Source organism: Idiotropiscis lumnitzeri, chromosome 13 (genome assembly GCF_059441095.1).
Source record: "Idiotropiscis lumnitzeri isolate Australia: NSW breed Sydney's pygmy pipehorse chromosome 13, RoL_Ilum_1.0, whole genome shotgun sequence".
Classification (NCBI taxonomy): Eukaryota; Metazoa; Chordata; class Actinopteri; order Syngnathiformes; family Syngnathidae; genus Idiotropiscis; species Idiotropiscis lumnitzeri.
Genome location: NC_142403.1, coordinates 4,120,301 through 4,146,218, shown reverse-complemented (window position 1 = coordinate 4,146,218; position 25,918 = coordinate 4,120,301). Strand labels below are relative to the sequence as shown.

At 39.8% G+C, this 25,918-nt stretch overlaps 1 protein-coding gene across 4 annotated transcripts in view; it reads left to right on the top strand.

Annotated features, from left to right (window-relative positions):
• The window catches only part of kank4 (KN motif and ankyrin repeat domains 4), a 74,283-nt gene extending 49,195 nt beyond the window's left edge, over window positions 1–25,088 (top strand). For all 4 annotated transcript variants that reach the window (XM_088313287.1, XM_088313288.1, XM_088313286.1 and 1 more), the window contains exons 2-10: window positions 9,953–10,016; window positions 10,556–13,759; window positions 15,049–15,142; window positions 16,757–17,008; window positions 17,746–17,830; window positions 18,280–18,499; window positions 18,620–18,762; window positions 21,047–21,247; window positions 22,549–25,088. In XM_088313287.1, coding sequence (XP_088169413.1) covers window positions 9,998–10,016; window positions 10,556–13,759; window positions 15,049–15,142; window positions 16,757–17,008; window positions 17,746–17,830; window positions 18,280–18,499; window positions 18,620–18,762; window positions 21,047–21,247; window positions 22,549–22,644 — 4,314 coding nt within the window. In that variant the 5' untranslated portion in view covers window positions 9,953–9,997 and the 3' untranslated portion in view covers window positions 22,645–25,088. The remainder of the gene's footprint in view (window positions 1–9,952; window positions 10,017–10,555; window positions 13,760–15,048; window positions 15,143–16,756; window positions 17,009–17,745; window positions 17,831–18,279; window positions 18,500–18,619; window positions 18,763–21,046; window positions 21,248–22,548) is intronic.
• Window positions 25,089–25,918: the final 830 nt, after the last annotated feature.

Sequence of the window (25,918 nt, the reverse complement as noted above, 5' to 3'; positions counted from 1 at the left end):
TGCTGAAATAGTTTGATGGAGGTGCAGATAGATACAAAAGAAGATGATTTTGTCACTTGGAAAAAAATAATACATCAAATAAATGACTGATAAGCTTGAGAGAGCACAACATCTCCAGACCCCCGGAAAATTCCCTTTTTGTGGATTTTTATTTGGAACCTATTCTCTGTTATTTGCAGAGTAAATTGCATGAGTGGTTGTCGTTTTAGGAGTTTATTCTGTTCAGCACTTATTGTTTGTAGTCCACAGTAAAACACTTTTTGACATTCATGCATAGCTTTGGTAAGAGCCAGATGTATTGTGTCTGTGGCAAACTCATGCAATGTGTATTCAGCTATATTTGAAATTCAAAATGTACTGGGGAATTTGCTGAGAAAAGCATCACTGTGCATTTGTATATTCACGCGCAACCACTGCAGAGACAATAAAAAATGTTTTTTTCCAAGCTCATCGCTCAAGCCTGGCTGGAACGTCAGCCTCATCTTTCTCTCATACACAACTATTAATTAAGATGATTAAATGTGGTGGTGATAAAAAGATTTTATTTACACGTGAAGTGGAATGTTGCAGATTTTGATGAATTGACCAACCATGTGACAACTACTAAATCTTTTTTTCTCCCATGGAAATCATTGTGCACTGATGTGCATTCCTTCATGGTGAATTGAATCAGTGGTTTCTCTCAGACATTCAAGAGATCAGCCCATCAATTGTAGAATTTTGGCAGTAGGCTTTTGTGCAATCGTGACCCCCTCAATTTGGTCTGAAAACAGGGAAAAATAATCACGACAGTGATTGTGTGCTGTCTCTTCAGCAGCCTTTACTTGTGAGTTAAAGTGCATTCCAAAGAAAAACAGTAAATTAGATCAGTTATATTTTGATGAAATGTATCTTCATATCACAATCAATTTGTTGGCGTAATCTTTTAATTTATTACACAATTATGAATGGCTGCATTTCAGTAACATTTAGCTGAACAACATCAAATCTTTCTCAAGCATTCTCGGCTTCTCTTGGAATTCATTTACTGCATAAATTAGCAAAGACTGCTGTCATTAGTTATATTATTATCTATCTGTTTGAATCAAGAAGGAGGCAGTGCAGACTCCGATTTGGACAACGGAAAGACAAATGCATTTAAGAACTTTTTTTAGTCTTGTGTTTTCAGTTTTGTCTTCTTCCATTTTCATCATTGGTCTTGAAACAGACAAGATTTTCTGATATGCAATATATGTTTATTTCTCTGTTTTCTTCAAGGGGGAGTCAAGTATAAAAAAGTTTTATACTGTAGTTTTATGTGTCAGATCATGTAATGATCACAGGCGGAACCGTGATTGGTCGCTACCTGAGCCCTGAGCAAGTGTGAGATTATATTCAGTGCAAGTGGCAACATGGCCGCCATAGTTTTGTAATTCCGATTTGTTGTCAGTCTAATGCAATTTCATTTGGATACGTCACCTACAAAAATCACAAGAACTGGGAATAACTTTCATTGTGAAGACTTCCTGATGTTGTAGGAATTACTAACAGTACCTTCAATGTCTTTCCCATCTCAAAGATTTGGACAATTGGACCAAAATTGGACCACTTCTATCATTATTTGTCCCTGGTAAAATGATAGCTCACTCAATAAACCTTAGATGCTTTTGCTTCTGCTTAATGAAGCATATAAACACAATTCCGCTCTCTTGTTGTCTCTGAGGGTTTGCACTGGCCAGCTGTTGTGGAGTGCAATGGGAACAATCTGCTTGGTCCCTTCTGAATACTGACACTGTTGCACAGGACTGGACTGCACAAGATCTGGATTAGAAATGAACTAAAAGAGCGAAAATGTCTGCTCTAAAAATAGATTAAAGAAAAATGTTTCAGGAGGTGATGTACTGTTTAATAGTGGTGTAGTACAGATGTAATACATTTTACATCAATAGAGATGTTCTACCAGAGACAGATTGTCCTCAAATGGCTTGTGTTTAGCAGTGGAATTGATCTTTTCAGACACAACACACACATACTGCGTGTTCTGATAGCAATAATCTTTCAGTAGTTTCCTCGTAGCCTTAATGCATGTGCAACCATTTATTTGGTTCAGTTCTACTTGCCAGTTCTCTTGCCAGCTATTTTCTGTATTTTGTATTGGGTCGTAAGGGAGAATCTTAAATATGTCATCCTCACATCATGTCGGTGGATTGGTTAGATTTCTGTATAATGTTAATATTAACACATTTTAAAAATCCTATTTTCTAAAAATTCAACTAGCATGCCCTACAACAAAATGATAGCACACTATAATGTTTATATTACTATTGCGCCAGCCTTTTTCAGTGGATGTCAAATCATGCAACCTGGCCGAAACATCTTGCTCAGTCATGGTGGAAAATATTCTAGTTTAAATCCATAAAGTTGTGTATTTCCTGCGTAGTCTCCTACATGAGAAGACTTTCCAGTATTGTATAACACTTAAAACACTCATTATAGTTTTGCAGGAAAGCCAACTAAAATTGCGATATGCAGTATAGTTCATTTTTTTTTGATTGAGAGATACTGTAGATGTAAATAAACTTTGACACAAAATTTAAGGTTTGAATGATGCCTGAACCATCAGTACCCACATTCGACTCCTTTTATCTTTCTTTTTTTTTTTTTGCAGAAAGGCATAGTGTGCTTCACGTTTGCACAAAAGATCCAGATTGCTGTTGGCTTAAATCTTGTGGCACTCAATCACAACAGTCCTTCTCATTGGAAAGAAGAAAATCTGCTAAGTAAAACCAAAAAACAATGACTGCTCTTAAGAGGAAAACAGATGACGTTTTGTCAAGTATACAACCATTTATAAAATGTTACTGTACATAAAACATTTATTTATCAGCCCATTCTCATTTTGATATTATTCATGGGAGTAATTCCCCAAGTATGTGACTGTCAAACAATAGTTTGACATTTAAACAGCCGAGTGGATGTCAGCAGTCAGTGCCAAATTGATCCTTCGGCTCTGTGTTTGATTGAGCGCGATGATGATCTACGTTGCAGCATCTTTTACAGAACTACATGTTTTAGAACGAATCACCAATGATGTGAATTGGCTGTGCGATTTGTCTCAATCCAGCAGGAAGATAGAGGGGAATTAAAAACAAGCATATCAGACAGTACTGTATGAGCTAGTGCTGCCGTGTTCGTGGTATGTAGCCTAAGTGGTTGTTGCCTGTACAACATATCACTAATCTTACAACACATTCCCTTGTTTAGGTTGCTTGCGTGCGCTCCAGGCTGAAAGTTGGTGAAAAGGGCTGCACAATGCTGCCACATTCTCAGGGTAGAACAAGAATAAACAGAGATAACTGTACAGTACGGCAATAAAGCCTTGGGATTTTTTATTTGTGTGTGTGTGTGGGGGTGTGCGTGCGTGTGTGTTTTTTTTTTCTTTTTTTTTGGGCATGGCCTTCAGCGCCAGATTGACCCGCCCAAGTGTTAATGAGCTCATGTTAGCAATAGCAGCTGCAGTCAGTGCTTTCTGCTTCACGTTATTTTCATGCCTAACGCAAGAAAGAAGTTTTAGTCCTTTAAGTGGGCGCTGCGTGGCCCATTTTAAAAAAGCCCCTTTTGCATTGTTGTAGGCATGTAGAACCCTGACTTGATTTGCTGCCAATAAGATCCATTGGCACATGACACAGGCCAACCAACAGGAATAGTCCTTGACATGGCAGAAGATTAAACTGCTGCTCGTGTCCTGCAGCAGGTTGAGACACGCAAAGTTTCTGTTGTCATACTTCTGAATGAAAGACAATGACATCATCACATGCTCGCGGAGCACAGAATCTGTCTGCCTGCATTAGAATCACCTAAATTCTGTTCGGCAAGTGATCTACCTCAGTGGTCCCCCAACCACCAGGTCACGGCTTGTCGCACAGATGAAAGAAAAAAATAAACTTGCAGTACATTGGGGTTTATTTAATATATTCAATAATATAAATATTTTATTTAAAAAAATGACAGGCTTCTATTGCATCCACCTATGATGGACTCTTGATAATTACTGATATAATTGTCGCATCACATTATGCTAATATTGAAGCTACAAGTTAGCAAATGAGTGAAAAACAGATCACGTACGAAGCCCGCTCCACTCAGCATGAGGCGAGCAACCATCATTTTTTTAATTAGACAGAGGGTGGTGCTGAAAGTAACAGGGTGTGGGGTTGCTGGTTTGGGGGGCACAATTCTGCTCTGCCTGTACAAGATATGAATGTGTACAACTGCCACTCCCGAGCCTGCCTCGATTTTCACTTCCTCACGTCTTCTCTCATCTAACCGCCCGCCTCCTGTCTGTTGACTGCACTCACGATCCTATTTCCTGTGAGCCTGTCATATTTGGAGCCTGCTCTGTGTCACTGTCTAAAGCTAATTCGATATCTGGTACACAGGCGACCATTAAAACTAATGATTTTCCAACTTCCAGGTGGATTGGGTTAGGTGAATGCAACTTGTTTAAATGCAGAATGTTTGATGAGTGCCTGAGGCGGTTTCTATCCGCATTGAATTAAACAACTGAGCTCTTTTAATGATTAAGTAGGTTACTTTTCAAAATAGCCTCTCAATAATTATGCCGATGACATTTAATGACATCCTGTTGTCAGCAGGAGCTTATTCACTGGATTCTCATTACATCTTTTTTTCTCAGTTGCCTCTCTGCCAGCTGCTGTGCCCTCTGCACTGGTGTTGTCAGAATGTGGCATACATCCAACAGCTCTTATAGAACAACACACTTGGAATTATTGATACATGCACACGAACAGACACTGTCATTATGTTTAATATGCATTGCAAATCTTTCTTTTCATGACATTGATTTACCAGCACATTAGGTACAGATTCTACATGTACTTCTTAAGAAGTTACACAACAAGATACAGATCCCATGTGGCAGGCTGCCCTTTGGCTACCTAGGCCTTGAGTGGGTACATACCCGACTCAATGTACTCTTAATGCCACCATTATCATCTCACAATTATAGAGTATAAAACACAGTCTTTTATACACAATAACAGCACACGGTCATGCCACGCCCAGAATCTGGAGCCGTTTCAAAATGTACCTTTGTTTCATGACAAGGCAATCAAAAATACACCGTGCCAGATTGGATGTATTGACAAACGCAAATTGGTACAGACACGTTTTGGTTGTCGAAGTATTGCCCTCACCACCCAAACAGGACCAAAAAATGTCATTTTCATCTGAGCGGGCAAAATTTCAAAGTAAGTTAAATTTTAATTGTTGCTGACAAAAGCTTGGAAGAAAAAAATGCCAGCCACGATCAGGGATATTCCAAGGGAGGAGTGTATCCCTGTGCTTTGAAGGTTTCACTATAGGTCTTGTATTGGCTCTCATTGGATTGTGTAGATTCTGCATATCCGGTGCGGCACGGTGGACGACTGGTTAGCACGATGGCCTCACAGTGAGAGACAGCGTTGGGCATGGGTTCAATCCCGGCTCCGGCCGTCCTGTGTGGAGTTTGCATGTTCTCCCCGTGCTTGCGTGGGTTTCCTCCGGGTACTCCGGTTTCCTCCCACATTCCAAAAACATGCATTGTAGGCCGATTGAACACTCTAAATTGCCCCGAGGTATGAGTGTGAGCACAGATGGTTGTTCGTTTCTGTGTGCCCTGCAATTGGCTGGCAACCAGTTCAGGGTGTCCCCCGCCTACTGCCCGAAGATAGCTGGGATAGGCTCCAGCACCCCCCGCGACCCTAGTGAGGAGAAGCGGTACAGAAGATGGATGGATGGATGTATATCTCGTCGAAATATCACGTGTATGAATTCTCATTATGTTGTCCAGATGTGGTGAAATATCCAATGAGTTTATAACCGGGAGCAAAGAAGCTCATTTAAAACTTCTCATCGAATGTAGTCATTCATGAATCATGCATAACATGAATCATGCACAACCAGGCTCTCTGTGGGCTTTAAATTAATCTGTAAATAAATCCATTACTTTTATTGGCTTGTCATTTAGTGTTAAACATTCCCACTGCCCTTCGAAAGCTCCCCTACCTCGAATGCTAAGCTATTGAGCTTGGTGATTTCAATTAGAAGACTACTTTTACAATCCGAAGGTTTCTCATTGACTATTTGTTTTTAACGTTTCAATTTTGCTCTCATTCGACTACTCTTTTGACCTTTTTTTTCTCTTGTGCCTTCCTCCGTCTATATTCTGCTCTCTTCAGTATCGTTGTGTTAAACAGGGATTGTTGTGCGCCCACTGAGTATAATTGCGAGAAGATTCTGACTCTTTCACCAATTATGATCAGCATTTTTCAGCTCCCAAATTGGCTAATTAAGCCTTCAGGACAGTTTGCTGCAGTTCCATTACGCACCCAGAGAAGTCAGGAATGCCAACGCGCTTCTTCCCTGGCGCATACAGTGTAAAAACAGTTGGGTTAAAGATAACATTATTTAGGATCAAAATGGACTGATCCACTTTCTTAGGTCAATTTGACCCAACTTGTTGTTTTCTGCAGAAACAACCCCAAGAAATTGGTATTATAGTATAAAACAACTCCCCAAAATTGGGATATTTTGTACAAAACAATGCAAGAAAGTGGGTCAAATTGACCCAATCGGTTCATTTTTTACCCAAAATTGTGTTATTTTTAACCCAAATGTTTTCAGAGTCATGGAAGTAGCAGCTGGTTAAAGAGCGGTTGCCTTGGTAACAGCCACATGCAGTTACATTCAATGCAACAGCTGTCAAAAGCAGAATTCATATTTATAACAAAGACAACAATAGTGCACCAGATCACTTCTTCTCGATTGGGCAAAGACCAAACAGAACTTGCCATGCTTTCGTTTTCAGCCAATGCAGGAAGCAGTCAACTTGAATGATTACCTTTCACAACACGTTATTTCAACTTAACAAATAAAAATTTGAATTATATATTACTCATCTTTACAGATATTTCTGGTGAACATTTCTGGCAATCCAGTTTCTCCATAATGACAGCAAAATTTGATGTGTAGTATCCAAATGTCCACCATTTCCCGAGGCCCTCAGTATACACGTACCTTGAATGAAGATGTTTCGCTGTCTACCATGCTTTGTCTTGGTTTAATACAAGCCGGCAAGGTGGTAGTGCCAAAAGCAAAAACAAAAGTCTTTAAAAAAATACATATCTATATTTCAATGATTACATGTATAAAATCTGTTGCAAGATATTTGGTATAGCTTTACCAAAATACATCCAACTGGCCATAGATGCCAAGTGACATTTACATCATAAACAAGCATCGGATATTTTCCACTCTGAATGAGAACAGTACTCCTGAGGTGTGACCACTCAGTGCAATTAAGGGTCATTTGTTGCAATTTTTTTTTGCGCTTCAAGGATCTTATCAAGCTTCAAAGAAAGGGTGCATACAATACTCTTATACTTAAATTACTATGTGCTAAACAACAATTGCATGTTACAACAATGTATAAACAAACACAAACACCAATTAACGTAGATTGCAAGACAAAAGAGTCAAACATTTCTTATTGGTTGCGCATTTGGCCTGTCTTTGAATATATCGTAAATATTTTAAACAATTCCACCCTTTTAAAGATGGTGTCACTAAAACGAGTCCTGAGGCGGCATGGAGGGCGACTGGCTAGCACGATGGCTTGCAGTTCAGAGGTGTATGGGTTGATACTGGCGCCGGCCTACCTGTGTGGAGTTTGCATGTTCTGCCTGAGCCTGTGGGAGTTTTCTCCGACATTCCCAAAACATGCATGGTGGGTTGATTGAACTTTCTAAATTGTCCCTAGGTGTGAGTGTGAGAGCGGATGGTTGTTCGTCTTTGTCTGCCTTGCGATTGTCTGGCAAAGTCACACCCCTTCCTGTGTGGAGTTTGCAAAGCTGCCTTCGCTTGCATCACAAACAAAAGCCTTTGGGTCATAATGGAATGTAATTAATGAAGCACTTGTGTTGAAAAAAAAAAAAAGCATAATCACTCGCATGTTGTGTAACCATAATGGTAATTTAACCATGAATAATTTACCTTGGAAAATGCACCGTGTTAATCATTTAAAACCCTTGAACATATTAAACAGGCTCCTAGAGTTATCATGTTATGTTCTTTTACGACATTGTGATATATTTTTCTTGCGGCACAATTCTACAAATTATATGACGTATATGTGCCGCCTAACAAAATAGCCTTGGATTTGATATTTGGTCATAAGGGCCAGAAAATGGAACATTATACCGATGTAGTTGAATGCCGTAGCTGAGCTTTGTTAGTTATATTAGTTCATTTAAAAGTTTGACATAAACCCATTCATGTTTTGCCCATTTTCGCTTGATTGCTTTCCAGCAAAGATGGGCACTTTAGCCAATTTTGATGGTCCGTCCTCCATCCGCAACCTGGGCACTCTTTTGTCATTGTCCCTCCGTGCTTATTAATAAAATAATCATCCTACGTTTCCGTCCGTCCTGTGTGATTTCAAAGTGCTTCCGTCCTTACATTTCACCAGTCTTCCCCAATTTAAAAAAAAAATTAATAACTAAATGAATAAATAAAAAACAAAACGTCCGTGCATGACGAGAGGCTAAGGGTAGAGGATTCATAGTTCCTAAACATTATTTAAAGCTCATTGGCTTACTAATTTTCTATTCACATCCATTAATGTACGGCGATTGTCTGATGTTTACCCCGCCTACTGCTCGAAGACAGCTGGGATAGGTTCCGGCATGCTCGCGACCCTTGTGAGGATTTGCTGATATAATAGCTAGACAGGTCCATGACCGTAATTTCCAGACTACAAAACACCTGATTAAAAGTCACAATAAGTAAATTTATCCATAAAAACAGCTTTGTACATAAATTAGCCGCTTGAAACGAATACCCCTGGGTCTCCACCTTATTAAATGGGGTATTACCAATAATGTAAACATCAGGAGACGCTTTTTACTCCCCAAACAATGTCAAATGCCACTATACTTACAGAGCGTACCGGAACCTTTCTCAGACTCTCGTTGTCACGCGAGGCAAAGTCACAGAAGAGCTCAGCACTTTAGAGATTGCTCAAATTAAATACAACTCAAGATGCTCATTTTGACTCTCAATTACTCTGTCGGACAGCCGCGTGTGTCGCTTTCGTACTTTATTTCCCACTGAATCTCTCTCACTTGCTCTCTCTTAAATACTCAGTTAAAGGGTTAATACACACAACAGCGTTAAAGGATTTCATTCTGCTCCGAGTGCAAATATTTGAATTCTATATACGCAGTTCTTGAGAATAAAGGGACGGACAAAAAGCCACTTCCATTCTTGCTTAGTCTATCCGTTAAAAAAAAAATGTTTTCGTCATCCGTCCCCAAAATAGACAGTTGGGATAGGCTCCAGCACGCTAGCGACCCTTGTGAGGATAAACGGGTCAGAGAATGGATGGACATTTTACCCTAAAAAAGGCTATAGTTGGTCATAGTATACAGAGTAACATTCAAGAGTAAAATATTCAGTGCAGAATTTACTCTGAGAATTTTACGCAGAATACACCTCTCCATTATCTGTTCCGCTTCTCCTCATGAGGGTCCCTGGCGTGCTGGAGCCCATCCAAGCTGTTTTCGGGCAGTAGGTGGGGTACACCCTGTACTGCTTGTTACGCTCAATATTTTACTCTCTGTTACTCTGTTTACTGGGACGAAATACATTTTTTTTAGAGTAAACTGTGCTGTGCAGGTATTTTCTGTGTATGCATAGAGGCTAAACAATCTTCTGCGTTTACACAAAAAATTAATGTTGGTTGAGTTGCACTGCATTGTTTCTTTTAAATTACGAATACGAATGAAAATTTGTAGGCCAGATGTTTTAGCTTTTTTTTTCTTTTCACAACATCCACTGTTTTTGGTGAAATTATTAATTAATTACTTTAGTATCATTTTCTCAAATATTTATTTTTGTGTTTTGTTGTCTGTAGGCTGCTCCGTCAAAGCATTGTCGATGACTGAGATCCCTGCATCCCATGATGGACAAAAAAAGTGGTGAGGATCACCAGTTATTTTTATTGCAATAGATACTTTTGTACATCTTGTTGGGCACACACACACTGCATAGAATGCAGCACACATTTACAGTATTTTTTAAAAAGTTATTTTCCGTGGCGCGACATGTGCCGTAGAAGAAAAAAAAACAAAACATACTTTCCTCTTCCTGTTGTGGCCAAAGGCCTGTTGTGTTTATTTCTCATGTACTAATTGTCCCCATTTCAAAATCTATTTCTGATAATAAACAGGCAGCATGAGCTGGATTTGCATGCTGATACATTTTTTGTGGCAATCACTGCATGATAATTGCTTTTCAGTCAGGGATATGGTTTTAGATATCGAAGCACAACATCAGGGTTATTTAATCAATAAACGATAAATCAATATTTATTATTATTATTTCAATATATTTTGTCAAGCAGTTAAAAAGTGTATATGTGTTTTGAGTTTGCAATTTCAGCTTTATTTCGATAGTTATTATGTGGTGAGCGTTTGTTGGAGGAAAACTCATTTACTGTGCTATTTCCCCATTACAGCCAATGGCTTTCAGACAATGGCCAGTGAAGGTGGTGTTCAGAGAAAGCAACTACCCTACTCTGTAGAAACACCTTATGGCTTCCACCTGGACTTGGATTTTCTGAAATATGTTGATGATATTGAAAAAGGCAATACCATCAAAAGAGTCCACATCCAACGTCGGGTCAAGGGTCCTCCCAAATTCAGTACTCTACCCAGAAATTTCAGTCTCCCGGGTCATGGGATCCGACCAGGCCCTAAAGACAGCCCGTGGTCTGGGACATCCACCTTGGGACCAAAACCGAAATCACGGCTAACAGAGGTTGCACAGATTTCTGATTTGAGAGCAAATGAAGGAGGAACTTCAAGTCGAGGGGCATCTATCCAAGTCACAAGTGTTGTGTCAGCTAGGCTTCGAGATGAAGGAGTTGTGGGGCCTCAGAGTATTGAAGAAAAAACTCGTCCCAACTTGCTTCGAGCATCAAGTATGCCCATCACATTACAACAGAGGAAAGGTTCTGATTCAAGTAGTCCAGACCGTATTGTGGGAACACCAGAGAACGGCTCAACTGAAAATGTTTTTAGAGCATCACCAGATATAACGGAAAGAAGATGTCCTCCCCAAGAACGAGTGGGGATTCATCAGCAGATCACAGTGGCTTTGAAGCGGGTCAGAGAGCTTGAAGAACAGGTCAAAACCATCCCTGAACTTAAAGCTCAGATCTGCTCACTAAGGTTGGAGAGGGAGAAGCTACTGTGCCAGCTTCAGGCCCAAGAAAAGGCCCAGGCTGCTAGATTAGCAGCCAAAATGGCTCCATGTGATGATGCTGGGATAGGAACTCAACCACAAACAAGCAGACAAGGGTTCAGTTTGTCTCTGACACCACAACTGAATCAGAATTTGACAAGAAAGGCAGTAACTGCGGAAATGAAACCGGGTAGCTCAGAGGCAAGTATTATGCTCGAAAAAGAGGATGTAAATCAAGGACTGGTTAAGAGTTTGTGTCAGAAAGAATCAATTATTCAAACACAGTTGCCAGAAAAATGTGACCTACAGAAAGAGACTGTAGGGAGTCCACTTGAACATGCTGGGCAGGAAGATGGAAATGCAACAAATGGGGATAATTTTGGGGACTCGGGTAGTGTACAGAATTTGCATGAAAAGCTAGTACTACTGGAGGCCAAACTTCTTAAGGCTAGTCAGGAACTGGAAAGAACTAATGATCTGTTGAAAGAACAAATAGTGGAGAACCAAGTGAAAGATGAGAAAATACTACAGCTTAGTGAGGGAATAAGAGTAGAGGTGAGTCCAATGGAAACACACAGCAGACCAAGAAGAGAAAGTATAGACACCGGGACAGAGACTGAAAGAGTAGACTACGCCAACCGGGAAACAGAGACAGAATCGCCGGGTACAGTAGATCAAGGAACAGATACAGAAAGAATCTGTATTGAAGTGTGCGTCCCCATACCAAGATCTGGATTTATCGATAAAGAAACAGAGACTACCAAAGTGGACACTAAGGACAAAGTGACAGAAGTTACAGCAGAAGTTCTTTTTGTTAGCCCACAATTGCCTGAAATCAATAGCATGGAACCGGGAACAGTGACTGAAAGAGCAACCACAAAGAATCAGACAACCGAGACAACTGCAGAAAAGTCAGAGGGAGAGACAGACTATCCACAGAGGTCGAGGGCCAGCAGTGTTGATAGGGGGACAGAAACAGAGAGGGTGGACACAGTGGACAGGGTGACGGAGACAGAAGTAGCACAGATGAATGACCAACATACGGATACAGAAGTCGAAAGACTGCAAAACAACAATCCAATCAGAAATGCTGAAACACAAAGTTGTGAGGTTGAAAATACAGACAATCAGAAGGATAAGGTTCAGATTAGGGTCAGCGAAAGTGAAGAAAGCAAGAAAATAAATGAAAGAATCCCGACAGAACACAGACGCAATGAAACGTTGGTGTTAAAAGTTATTAAAGACAGTACTGTTTCAGTCGAAAGAAGTGGGATTGAAGAAATAACCTTAGGTTCTGATTTTGTTCAGCAGACTGAAGAAAATAAAAGTTCACACGTTGTAACAGAAGAGTTTTTAGAAGCTAAAACAGAACTAAGCCTTGAGCAAAACAACTCGGAAACAAAAGCAATATTACTTTCAGACAGTGTGGAATCACAGAGTGTTGGAGATACTTCGAGTGCTGTTACTGTTGGAGTAGCATCAGAGCGTGCCACTGTGAAGACAGGAGTTCCAGTAAGACCTCAGAGAGGCCGTAGGCCGTCAGCAGATCAGCCGCAACCAACACATCCTCAAATTCAAGCTGTTCCTGTTTGTCCCCGTAGGGGATCCAGTGAAATTCAAGGTCATCAGGCAAAGACTGAGTCTCAATCATCTGCCGAACTTAACCCACAGCTGAAACATGAAACTCCATCTAAGTCACCACTAGCGGACAACACTATGGAGTCCTCATGTGAAAAAGAATCTCAATCACAACCTCAAACAGATGTTCAAAGCCCATCATCAAGCCCCAAGGAAGTCCAAACTCGACCGAAACCTATCCAAGCCTCATCTAAATCTAAAACTCGACGGGATTCAAAGGAGCTGAAAGCACCCACTCGAGTATCGAGTGTATCACAGCCTTTAAGACGAGGATCCAGCGATTCCCACACACACGTAACACGTCGGCTATCAGGTGAAGTCCAATCTCAGTCTCAAAGATTGTCTGATGAGAGTCAACCGCTTAAGAAAGAACCTGAATTACAGACCTTACAAAGAGGCGCCAGTGAAACAGCTCAGCGTCAGAGTTCGGGTGAAACTGTTGCCTCACGTCGTGATTCTGACGAAGCGCAGCAGGTACGCAGAGGCTCAAGTGAGTCACCAACTTCGCCTGCAGCTTTAGGTCAAGTTGTTACCCGGATAACAGGGCTTCTGGGCGAGCAGTGGGCTCAGTTAGGGAGCAGCTCCGGAGCACAACCGGCGGTCAGCCAGCAGCAGAGTCCCAACACACAAAAACAGACGGCAGGGAAAAGCACAGAAGCAGGAAAGGGAGCTTCGGCCAAGCCTGCGGGAAAAACAGCAACAGCAGGGAAACCAACTGGGAAGCCTGGCCCCTCCAAGATGAGCACGATTCAGAGTCAGTTGGTCAGTTCCCTTAGTGTTCTTTCTGCCTTTTACTCACCAGGCCAAAAAACTGCTGCCAACAAACAACAAGATCAAGGTAAGCCCTATGTCATATGTGTGTCGTATGTGTCATATCATGTGAGGCACTATAATGGGAATCTTTGCCTGGCATCCACTTACAAAATACAATGCCCTACAACCAATATATCACACAGTAGATAATATACTGTACACAAAAGCCCCTTTTCTCGATTTATTAACATTAATATGATGGTATATTGAATTAATTAGTTAATGGATTGATGAAAGTGTACACATCAAAGTGATGTCTTTCTTTAGTCCCTTGATGTCTCAAAATTCTGTTTATGGCCTGAGAGCTGAAGTACAAACGATCACATATATTTTATGTTCTGAGTTCAATTTAAGTTCAGTGTTGGGGCACAAAAGCTTCTCAGTGTGCGTGTGTGTGTTGTTTGTTATCTGTACATAAGATCATTAATATGAAATTGACTGTAAATTTGTTTCCTTTTCATTTGCTGTTTACCATCACTGGCAACACAAACTTTTTGTCGATTCACCCCAATGTTTTGTCATGAGAAAGAAATATGTTCTAAAATAGTTCAGTTTCAATTTAATTTTGATTTGTAAACACGGTACGGTGCTTCTGACCAAATGAGGCTGGGTTAAGTCAATCAGCAATTATGGGGAAATGCAATGCATTTGATTGCAAGTTGTGCTTTAACATCACCCATCCTGATGCACGCCAAGTGTTCTTGGCGAGACACAGAATTATTTGCTTCTTTGGGGGTGGTATTGAGTGCAAAGCCACATCCTCCTGTCTTGCATAAAACATGACACAGCCTTTACATCAACACTAAGATTAGGGACATCTAAAACAACCGTACCGGGCTTACAGGCCATAAGAGTCAGCTTGGAAAATCAATTTCATTGCTGCTATATACAGTACATCAGGGATCCTGTCAAGGTTGTATAAGAATCACTGAGGCTTGGTGAAATGATATATTTGTACTGTTGCTAGAAACACACAAAGGTTATGAATATCATGGCACACCTTACTCAAATATTTTACGCAGTGACAATTCTTCAGCTTATGGACAGCTTACTATGATCATCTGTCAAAAATGTTCAACCAGACTTTGTTTGTGTGGAACCATACAAGTGCTTTGCTTTGTAAACTTTTGTTTGATGATTTGTCTGAAATATGTAGAGCCCCTAGGTCTAGTAAGTCAGCATCTTCCCAGCGGAAGCTGCATGGAATACGACCTCAATTTGAATGCAAGGAAGCACTGATGGATGGATGGACTAACAGACAAACAAAACTTGCTAATTTCTTTCCCCTCTGTCATGTTTTGCCCTTCTCCCCAGGTCTCAGATCTATTATGAAGAAAAATGGGGTTGCTGACAAGCAGAGGAATAAGGGAACCAAGAAAAACCTGAAGTTTGTCGGGGTGAATGGAGGGTAAAATCAGTTTAATCAGTGTCCAATGTGTCTGTGGTTAATTAGGTTGCACTCGTGCATGTGTGGCCTTCTCTTTGTGTGGTTGATCTCATCATCGTGGTCTTTATTTGACCAGATGTTTCTGTTATTATGCAATTATGAAGTATCCAATGTTACGTTTAAGCTATATTCCCTGCTGCAATGGCATTCTTTTCACCGTTGTCAAGGCTTTCTAAAACATTTGTGGCCGAGGCAGCTTTTGAGGCTCCCGCACCTGCCCCATAGTTGGTGTCAGCGTGGATGAATGCATCCTGTATTGCCTCTCTAGAAATGATTAATAATGTAAATTTTCAATCAACAATAATTCACAAATCCATCTATTATACCAAATCATGCAAAAGATCCCATTCACATAAAAACTGCACAGTGTGCTGCATCGCCAGAAAAATACGCTCTCTCTCACAAACCTCCCTCCGCCCCCCTCCCCCGCCCCCTCTTTCTCTCTCTCATTTGCTCTCTCTCTCGCTCTCGCATGCATACACACACATATTCTGTATATCATCACCTCTTTTCACTGAACAAGGCTATGTGTTGTTCACGGGTACACACGTGAGCATGTAAACATACCTTAAATAGAACTTTATTTACCAGTCTCCCTGCAAAGGATACTTTGGATGTGGTGGCCAGCATTGCATTAAACAAGTATCTTTTCATTTCACTGAGATGAGCTTTCAGTGTGTATCTAACCTCAGCCCATGCTATATGATGACTGCTTTCACATTAGTATTCGCAGATTTGGTGTTGCTGTGATGTGGTTGCCTGTGTACTTGTTCAAAGGCTGTACATTTAGGTTACGCACATCGTGCAAAACACATTATGGACAAAATGTTATCCTGTCAAGATTTGGGAGTGAAGGCGCATATGCAAATGCATGCAGCTACGCAGCTATACAGATGGGAAACTGGGCTGTCAAAATTAAAGCATTAACTCAGGTGATTAATGGGAAAAAAATTAACTCGGTTAAATATTTTCACTCAGTTAACTCAGTTTGATTTACTTAAAAAATTATTTGCATACTTTGCAAATATTGTGCCATATTAGCTATCTTTAGTACGTCTCAGAACAAAACACTGTGTTTAAGTTACTAAGTTAGTTGTATATATAAAACAACAATAATAATGAGGATAATAAGCACACTCACTAGGATTCACCCCAAATAATGATGATCAGACTGACGCGAACAAACTAAATAACTAATGAGAGCAAGAGCTGATTGGAAAAGATGTGACAGGATGATACACAGATGAAACTACGAACGAGACACAAGACTGCAGACACTCGAGAGTGACACAAAAAGAAAAACAAACATCAGTCAAAATGTAATCAAACGAATTATAAACTTTACAAGAATCAGTCGTAACTGAAACCTTTAACACTATTTGTCCAACTAGATTTTCAAGGGCTTCAACAATGTGAGTGTTTCCGATAGCAATTACATTTGGTGTTATCAGTGGAATAACAAAAGATTTGTTCCAGTTCAGCTCATCTTGAAGGACTTGGGCTTTTGAACCAGAGGGTTGCCGACAAATGTATAAAATGGATGGTTACCATGAGGATTTTGATATTTCCGTCCAGGTACGAGAGCTCGTCGAGCGACGAATCCAGTGGAGAGGAGAAGGCAAAAATGGATGTCAAAGAAGAGGGGGTCAGCTCAGAGGCTGAGGAGGAAAAACACAAGGAGCCTACTTCAGCAGAAAAGCCTGAGGAGGGGGAAGATGCCGAAATCCTGCACGGTGAAGAAGGCGCAGTAGCTGCACAGAACGAGAGTGGAAAAGACCTGATGGATCCAGACAGTCGCCAGGATCTCCTGGGAGAAGACGATGAAGGGTGAGATAGATGTAAAGCGCTCACATAGCTGACATTTTTATGGTGGATGTTCTTTCAAACCAATTCTATATAAACCCTTTAATTGTTGTTTATCCTGGCATCAAAAACAATATTATAAGTCTTGCCAAATATTACCAATGAGCATGTTGCCCATCATGGACATGATGGTGTCACGTAACTGATGCACAAAGAGGTATTTATTGACTGCATTCTTCCACTCTGACTCTTCCAAGTATACAAACGTATACAATACCTGTACATACAGTGTAAAAGACACTTTTCTTCAAACGCCACACAACACAGACATACAATATTAAAAAGAAAAAGCAGCCACTAGTGTTCTGAGTGCTGAACCCTTCTGTTAGTATTTATTGGCTTGGTGTATTAAGTTATTATTGAACATTGCCGCTACAGTCCTGAACGCAGTAAAAGAGCCCCATGGTCTTAGAAATGGGCAGCTACAGCCTTCAGTATGCATGACGAAAATCAGTTTACACAACTCCATTGCGGTTGCAAACAGTGGCAGGCTGCAGCTGCACGTATGTGCGTGTGAGTCCATTGCTTTTATCCTTTGTTTGCGTTTCACACTTAATTCATCTTCTTTGTACAATGTGTCGTGAAGATGTAGCAAATAGCTTGTTTTCCATTACTAGACATTCGTGATACTCAAGTTTAGTTACTGAATGTTCATGAATAATAATATATAGTAAAAAGTGTGTCCTGGTCTTTCATTTCAGGGAAAAAGTTGACAAGAGCTTTATAGATGCCTGCCTCTATGTAAAGGATCGCATGGAGGAGGTGACATCTCCAGATAAAGAAATGGTAAGAATTTTTAATACCTGAAAACATTGTAAAGTTTATATTTTTTATATAAATTGTCTTTAGAAATTCATAGCTTCAAAATCAAATCTAATGTTTTGTTTAATTTTTTATCTTTAACAAAACAACAACGTGGTTTGGAAGTACATTCGTGTCTGGATTTTCCACTTGGTGAATATTTCTCTTGCCAGGAAAAGGATGCCTTGTCATCCCCTGTCCCTAATTACATTTTTGAAAATGTAATTTAAAAAAAGAACAAAATGTAGTTTGATGCCAAGCTTCAGACTCTTTGAAAGGAATAATGTGGAGTAATATAATTCACTCAGCAGGTTAATATTCAGCTGTTCACTGTAAATGGAAAGTTCTATTTCGGAAACACTATTTATAGCATATATACTGGAGCTAAAGCAGTTTTTTAATCTATATAACCCCTCACATTTCTCTCCTCCCAGCGTCAAGTTTTAGTGGTCCTCTATCAGGAATGGTTCAAAGTTTCCAGTCAGAAAACTTCGCAGGCCGATACCGTCCGATTGTACCTGCGCCAAGTGGGCTTGACCACACCAACTCTCCTGCCGTATGTTGTTAATCTGACAGACGGCAACGGGAATATGGCTCTTCACTACAGTGTCTCGCATTCAAACTTCTCAGTGGTCAAATTGCTGCTTGATACCGGTGAGCTTCAAGTCAACACAGACACGTTTAGCAAGAGACATTTTAAGCTACCATTTGAAACTCCCACCCTCACAAACCCTCACTATTTGATTTTTTTTTTTCAAATGTGTTTCTTTTCAGGACTTTGTGAAACAGACAATGTGAACAAAGCAGGCTACACTCCAGTGATGCTGGCTGCGTTGACACCTGCTGAGAGTCCTGACGATTTGGAGGTTGCGCAACAGTTGCTAAGACTTGGTGATGTTAACGCACGCTCCAGACAGGTGAAGAATTTCATGCACTAAAGCAATGTGTAATATTGTTTTGTGTTGTATCTCTTTATTGTAGATTACTGAATAAAACCAATGTACTGTATGAACGCAGCATTTGCGCGTTCTGTGTCTTAGGGCACTGAAGCGTCGATATAATCCTAGCCCTAAATTCTTAACTGAATAAAAAACAAACAGGGACCACTCCTTTCTTCAAGACCAGGATAACCCTTATTCTAAAACGACTCAGATCTCCTACAGCCATCAAAGTCGAGACATTAAGCTTGAACGTGCACCTATGGCCAGGAAAACGTAAATGTCCATGAAATCCAAAAAACAGTGGCGATTGTTTTGATATTTTCAGGCAGAGGTGGTTGAAATGGGCACGTGAATTTGATTATGATTAATCACACTTTTTTGACTGTAAACTACATTAAGCTTTTTGACAGGCATTTTGAAGGCTCGTGCTTACGCAAAGATGTCATCCCCTTAAAGGATTATTACTCGCTATTTGAGTAACTATTTATTTTATTTCTTAAAATTCTGTTCCGAGTATCTTTCAATGTAAATTGTGTACCGTCGCTCCTATCCTGGAAGACCAGGCCACCGAGTCCCGTCCGTCCTCCTCTGAGGCAGACGGCTGTTGTTTAGGTGCATGGTGGTGCTTCAGACCAAGCCTGCCGTTGTCCCCTCTATCACACATAACAGCCATTATTTTACTAGAAGCTAATAATAATACCTTGAACTGTGTCGGCGTACAACTCTTCTTCACTGCAGGGAGGCTGCTCTTGCCTCTCGCTCGGCTCGCTATCTCAATCATCCTTCGACTGAGCCTCGTCAATATTTTGAAACAGATGCAATCCTTCCTTTCTGCTTTTACAGTTTTTGTTTTTTTTTAATTGACTTTTCTCAAATCAATGCTGCCACTGGAAAGTGGTTGCTATGGAAACGTGCAACAGTACACATAAAAACAATCCCGAAAGAAAAGCCCAAGACATTGACAATTGATAGAAATTCTCTGAGGTGAAACATCTTCAAAACAACAGCACTCGGCATTACCCGAAAGTGCGATGCCTTTATAGTCTATAGTATTGCAGCCCAACTGGAGAGTTTATCTATCTATCCTTGTGATCTATATCTTTGCTGCTGTAACACCTCAAATTTCCCCATTGTGGGACTAATAAAGGACATCTTATCTTATCTAATCTATCTAATCATCCAGCAACTATGAATATCCATAGCGCTGTGCTCTCCCTTGACTTTGATTTTGTATTTTCAACTTCAGCCCTCCATCGGAAAACTAATATGCACTTCAGAGTGTTTGAACTGACCGTCCACCTTCACTGTCACTGCTCCTTGTGACGTTTACCATGTTTAGAAGTTTCAAACAGTTAACAGAATGTCGAGCACACTATCCAATAACAACCTATTTCTTCAAATTAACAAAAATACCTCACCATACAAAAAGCACGCATACGAGTCTTAAGCAGGCGGTCTAAAATGGCGGTCAGAGGTTTTTTCCAGTCTGCTTGCCCATCCTGCCAGTCAATCACTGAGACACACTTTCTTGTAAGTCAGAAAAGGGGTGTGGTTAAGACTAAAAGTACACATTACAAACTTGAGTCATACTTAAGTTACTCATGTTGTGCAAACAAAATATTTAAATGTAAACGCATTGAATTAACATTTTGAAGTGGGAATTAAGTTGGGTTTTACAGTGTGTGCATGTGTGTTGCATGTTGCCCTGTGCTAGCTTAATTGAAGACAAAATTTTATTTCTAGAGTATCTAAGGTATATGTGCCATGTGATTGGCTGGCAGCCCAATTTATGGTGTAAGAAAAACAATGCCCATCCATTTGCAAACACTATTCCTGTTCAGAATCAAATTTGAGGTTATCCCAGCTGACTTGGGCCGAGTGGCAGGAAACGGCATGGACTTTCACCACTCAATCACAGATTACATCTAAACAAACAAGCATTAACATTCACACTTGCTTCTGATTTGTACATGATCTGACTTAACTGACCAGCAAATTCAGTGGTCCACCGGTTTAGCTTTTTTTTTTTTGTTTGCCTCTTTCAGAAGATCATATTGACAGCATGACCTATTTCAGACACTGCACTACCACATTAAGATTTAATTAACCTCACTTTTACGTATCTGTCACGTTCATCCTCCAGCCACTTTGTGCGTCTCTATCCTGCACCATGACTTGTTCTTTCGTCCTCTTTCTTTTTTTTTCTCTCTCCTGAATACCTGGCACCTCGGGTTTAATTCAAATTTCACTCCTCATCTAGATGGGTCAGACAGCACTGATGCTCGCCGTGAGCCATGGTCGCCTTGCCATGGTGAAGCTGCTGCTGAGTTGTGGCGCAGATGTAAATGCTCAGGATTATGAAGGTTCCACGGCCTTGATGTGCGCCAGCGAGCATGGCCACACTCACATTGCCCGCCTGCTGCTTGAGACAGGTCGCTGTGACACCAGCCTCACAGATAAGGTACCACAGCATCGGATTTATCACTACAGGAAATACAATATGATATATTATCTGTCAGATAATATAAGAGTCAGGCTGCCTACAGTGTAGCTCTTATTTTTGCCTTGTGAGAGTCAAGCTCTGCACTGCATCGTGAAAATGCCCACTGAGATAAATCCAGCAGAGCACAAACCTTATAATCCTCATCACATATTACTTTTAGGGATTTACGCATTAATTACTGTTCTGTGACATTCGTTCAATAATAATTTTATACACATGTCATGTGTAAAATATGAGAGAAAAAAAGAAAATTTGAAACAACCTCTAGACAGCAGCTATATTAAAATGTAACCCAGTAGGTCCCACTCATTCGAGAGCGCAAACAAAGTTAGTTGGCAGTTAATCTTCTTCTGAACAAATGATTTACATTACCGTCATATTGAAGACACGTGATCGCGTACTGTTCTGTACTGTGCATTGTACACCAGCGGTCTTCAATCCTGTTCCTTGAGGTCCGCTGTCCTGCCTGCTTTCTATCTCTCCCTATTGCAACACATCTGATTCAAATGATCAGATAACCAGCAAGGTCTGCAGATGCTGGATAACTATTCTGGATAATGATCCTGATCATTTGAATCGGGTATGTTCCAGCAGGGAGAGATGGAAAGCAGGCAGGCGGACCTCGAGGAACAGGATCGAAGACCCCTCTTGTAGACCATTGACCAAAATAAAGACAAGTTTATCATTAATATTGGCAGCGTGTAATCCGAGAGCGAACCATATTTGGTCACTTAAACTCAAAATGGACACAAAGACTGTGGGTAACCATCCCACAGCTTATCAGCAAAGAAATTGCAAAGATGAAAAAGCCCTAATGAAATACAATTGTGGTATAAAATTAAGAGTTTAATGATAGAGCCATCTTATCAGATTGTGCGGTGTTTATTTCTGTGTGCAAGTGTCTGTCATCTTTCATTAAACACATTCACCAAAACGACTGTATCTTAAAGTCAATTGAGTTAATTCTACATGGATTAAAATGTAAGCATAATTAATTCATTTGAAATTGTCCTGGCATAACCAATCTGTTATGCTGATGCAGGTAAAATTATTTGATACAATTAAATATACTTTCACAATATTTTTTTATTTGAAAGCAAACAATTTGAACCTTTACAGAACCATCTCAAATGTCAAAAATGCCTAAGAAGCAAATGACAGTGCCTCAAACAGCACAATACTGCCACCATGAGGATTAAAACGTTCACTGCATGTACTTTCAAAATAACCCCTTTTTTATCATTGTGTGTTTTCTCCAGAATGGACAGACCGCTAAGGAGGTGGCAGAAGGAGCTTCTCACCAAGATCTTGTTGACCTCATCAAGGCCCATGACCAGGCAAAGTCTGACCACTGAGGCAAAGTGATGTCTCCTCCAAACTAGCAGCTAATGTTACCAACGCGGAGCAGTGAAAGCTAAAAATGATGTTCGTCCATGTCCCCTCTCGCTGCGTATGTGCTGCTTACTTTGAAGCTGCGGGACCTCAAAAGCAAACTTGGGAGTCAGCAAAGTATGCCCATATTTTTCTTCCACGTCGCAGTCAACACGTTGCCTGGGGTTTCCATAGATATGCTGCATCAACTACCCAGTGGACACCGCAATAGTCGCCTGGATGGAAAGAGGTCACGTGACAATGAAAAGGATTTTTACATCCTGGAGACTGAAAGGAGAAGTTGTAGAGTGCCGTAGACGGAAAGATTACTGCTGCCTCTTTATAATACTCTCCAAACATAATACTAAGCACAGAATCTACCTTTTGAAGTCATTATACAGTATGTAAGATATATATCGTCATATTTTTCCCTCCATTGACATCTATTTGAAAGGTATAGACGTCAACGTTTATTCAGAGCATATGTCGCAATATTGCATTAGATTCTAAGTAGATACAAACACAGATTGTGTATTTTTTACTACGTTCCTATTTTTATTTTTCAGGTATTGTTTTGTAAATACTCAGATCAACGTCCAGGCATTTTGCTGAGCTAATTTAAAAAAAGTAAAAATATAATGTTTTCTCATCACCTGGCTAATATTTTACATGCATTCAGTGTCTTATTTTATAATAGAAATCCATGTGATTTGGCACGCGCGTGTGTTTGTGCGTGTGCGCGTGTGTGTGCGTGCGTGAATTTCACAAGAAACGCTGATGCTTCGGTCTGCGATATAAGTATTCTTATCGGTGTAAAGAAAGAAAGAGAATAAAATACATTTTATAGCCAATATATACAGATCTCTAAAAGTACTAACCTGTTTACTTCTTTTTTTTTTTTCAAAGAAGATTGTAATGTGCAGAGGTTAGTGCATGCAGTGCATACAGTTGGTTTGTTTAGTTGGCTGACAAAAGCTGAACAGCATATTGTATGCTTTCCGACACTCCCACTCTTCCCTGGTGCAAAAATGGCTCATTATTTTTCTTATAGTTCTTGTATTTCGTATGCGAAAGAGGGCACAATGAATGTCCGACTGGCTAATATAAAAATATTGATAACAACAATAATAATGATAATAAGCAAATGTAGCAATTATAACTCTTCTGGGACTAACTCGGGTATATATGAGAGAGAAAAGGCATAATGCAACTGCATGAATTGCATTTGATCTGTTCTTGCATAACCTGATGACATACAGTTGATATGAAAAGGAGGTTATGAGAAATGTGAAAGAATATAAAATTATGAATGAAACTGAAGTTGATTTATATAATCATGTCTGACTGTATTGTAGAGGTGAGATGCTTTTCCGCACTTATGGTCAAGAAAAAAGCCCGGAATCCTTAAATGTGTCCACCCTATTTGTATTATATTACAACGGTGACCTCTGCCAAAAATAAACAACAAAACAAATGTGACACAAACAATACACCACACAAACCGGCAGCAACAAAACAGTTCTTTGATGGTGACTCCTATCATTCATGTGTTCTGTATAATTTGTGCAAATATGAAAAATATTTGTGGGCTAATCTAGTGTTATCAAGTACATCAAGTGTGTTAATAATATTCAGCATATACTGTGAATACCTAAACTCAGCAACACAGATGATTTTCACAAGTGGCAATCAGACAATAAGATTAATTTGCACATGATGTGAAACTCTTGCCAGGACATTGTCCCATTTGTGATTTTATTTAAGTGCTTGATTGTGTATCGTTGCAAAAAAGTATGGCCTTGCCGCCTCTCATCTTTCAAAGTATGGTTACATTTGTGTTGTGGGAAGAATTTGTGTCTGATCACCTGTGCCATTGGTCAATATGAAAAACTCATGTGTATGTTTAATCCAGTGTTACCTACATGCTACAATAAGAAGGTTTTGCTGCCAAAGACTTGAACTAAAATCAAATTCACACGGGGTCAGTTATGTATTTTATTTGTTCTTGTAATGCCAGCCAAACACATGTACATACAGTATTGTGAAAACTATATAACCTCTATTGTCAAACAATACGTTCAACAAATATAAAATATTTATTCAAAATGATATATATATTTTTTACCATATACATAGAGTATAATGTGTATGTATGCATGGACAGATTATTCCAGTGATTGAACTTGGACTTTGAGCAGTGGAAAATTATCTTTGGAGTGGTGGGTGGCGTAGTATTGGTGACTCTTTGATGTGCCCTTCCATGTTACCAATGACACATTATATCTATAAAAAACTATATTGACAATGAAAAATTCTGAATATGACAGAGTCTAACATAATAATCTATATCTTTGTGTAATATCTCAATGAGCTCATATGTTGGGAAGCTGAAAACTATTTCACAATAAATAAATACAATCTTGAAAAACCTGGCCTTCATTTCTACTGTTTCATTTATAACAGAACATGTTCATTTTGATCCATACCTGCATCTGCTTACTTCTAGTCATATCTCAGAAGAATTTATATATTTCATGCAAGGAATGCATTGTATTTAGTATAAATACAATAAATAAATAAAATTTTTGGGCGAACTTAAGGCATTTTCTTGCTTTTTAAATTGTATTAACACAACACAGGCCAACTGATCAACGTGAAATGTATTCACTTAATTTTAATTCCAGGGTCAATAGTGAATCAGAGAAACGTGAATGTTTTAATCAATGACAGAAAAGACCCACTAGGTGGCAGTGTTATGACGTCACATGTTCAGCTAAACGATGCAGTGAGTCCATCCTGTAAGGAACCGTAATAACAAACACCCTTTCGCAATCATATTCACACCACCTGGCATTGAGGCATCAGTCAATATAGTCTTTCATCCAACATATTTTGCAAAAACAAAATGCAAGGCAAGCCAGCTTTATTTAACACATTAATAGCGGGAAAAAAAAACATTCAAGGTCAAAATACAACATTTAAAGGCAAACATAATGATAGACACCTAAGAAGAAAAATAGAGAAATAAAAAATGTTTATTAAAATTGCAAAAAAAAACAAAAACAACCCCCCCAAAAAAAGGACAAAAAATGTGATTATACTGTACACATGTCATGTTCAGCCATTGTCGTGTATGTTTTCGTCAGTTTCTCTGTGCTGGTGCCATGTAGGTGGCACAGGTTGTGGGTTTAGCAGGGGCATGCACACCTGTATGCAATTGCAATCAACTACTATCTTAAGGCTTCACAGCACTCCAGC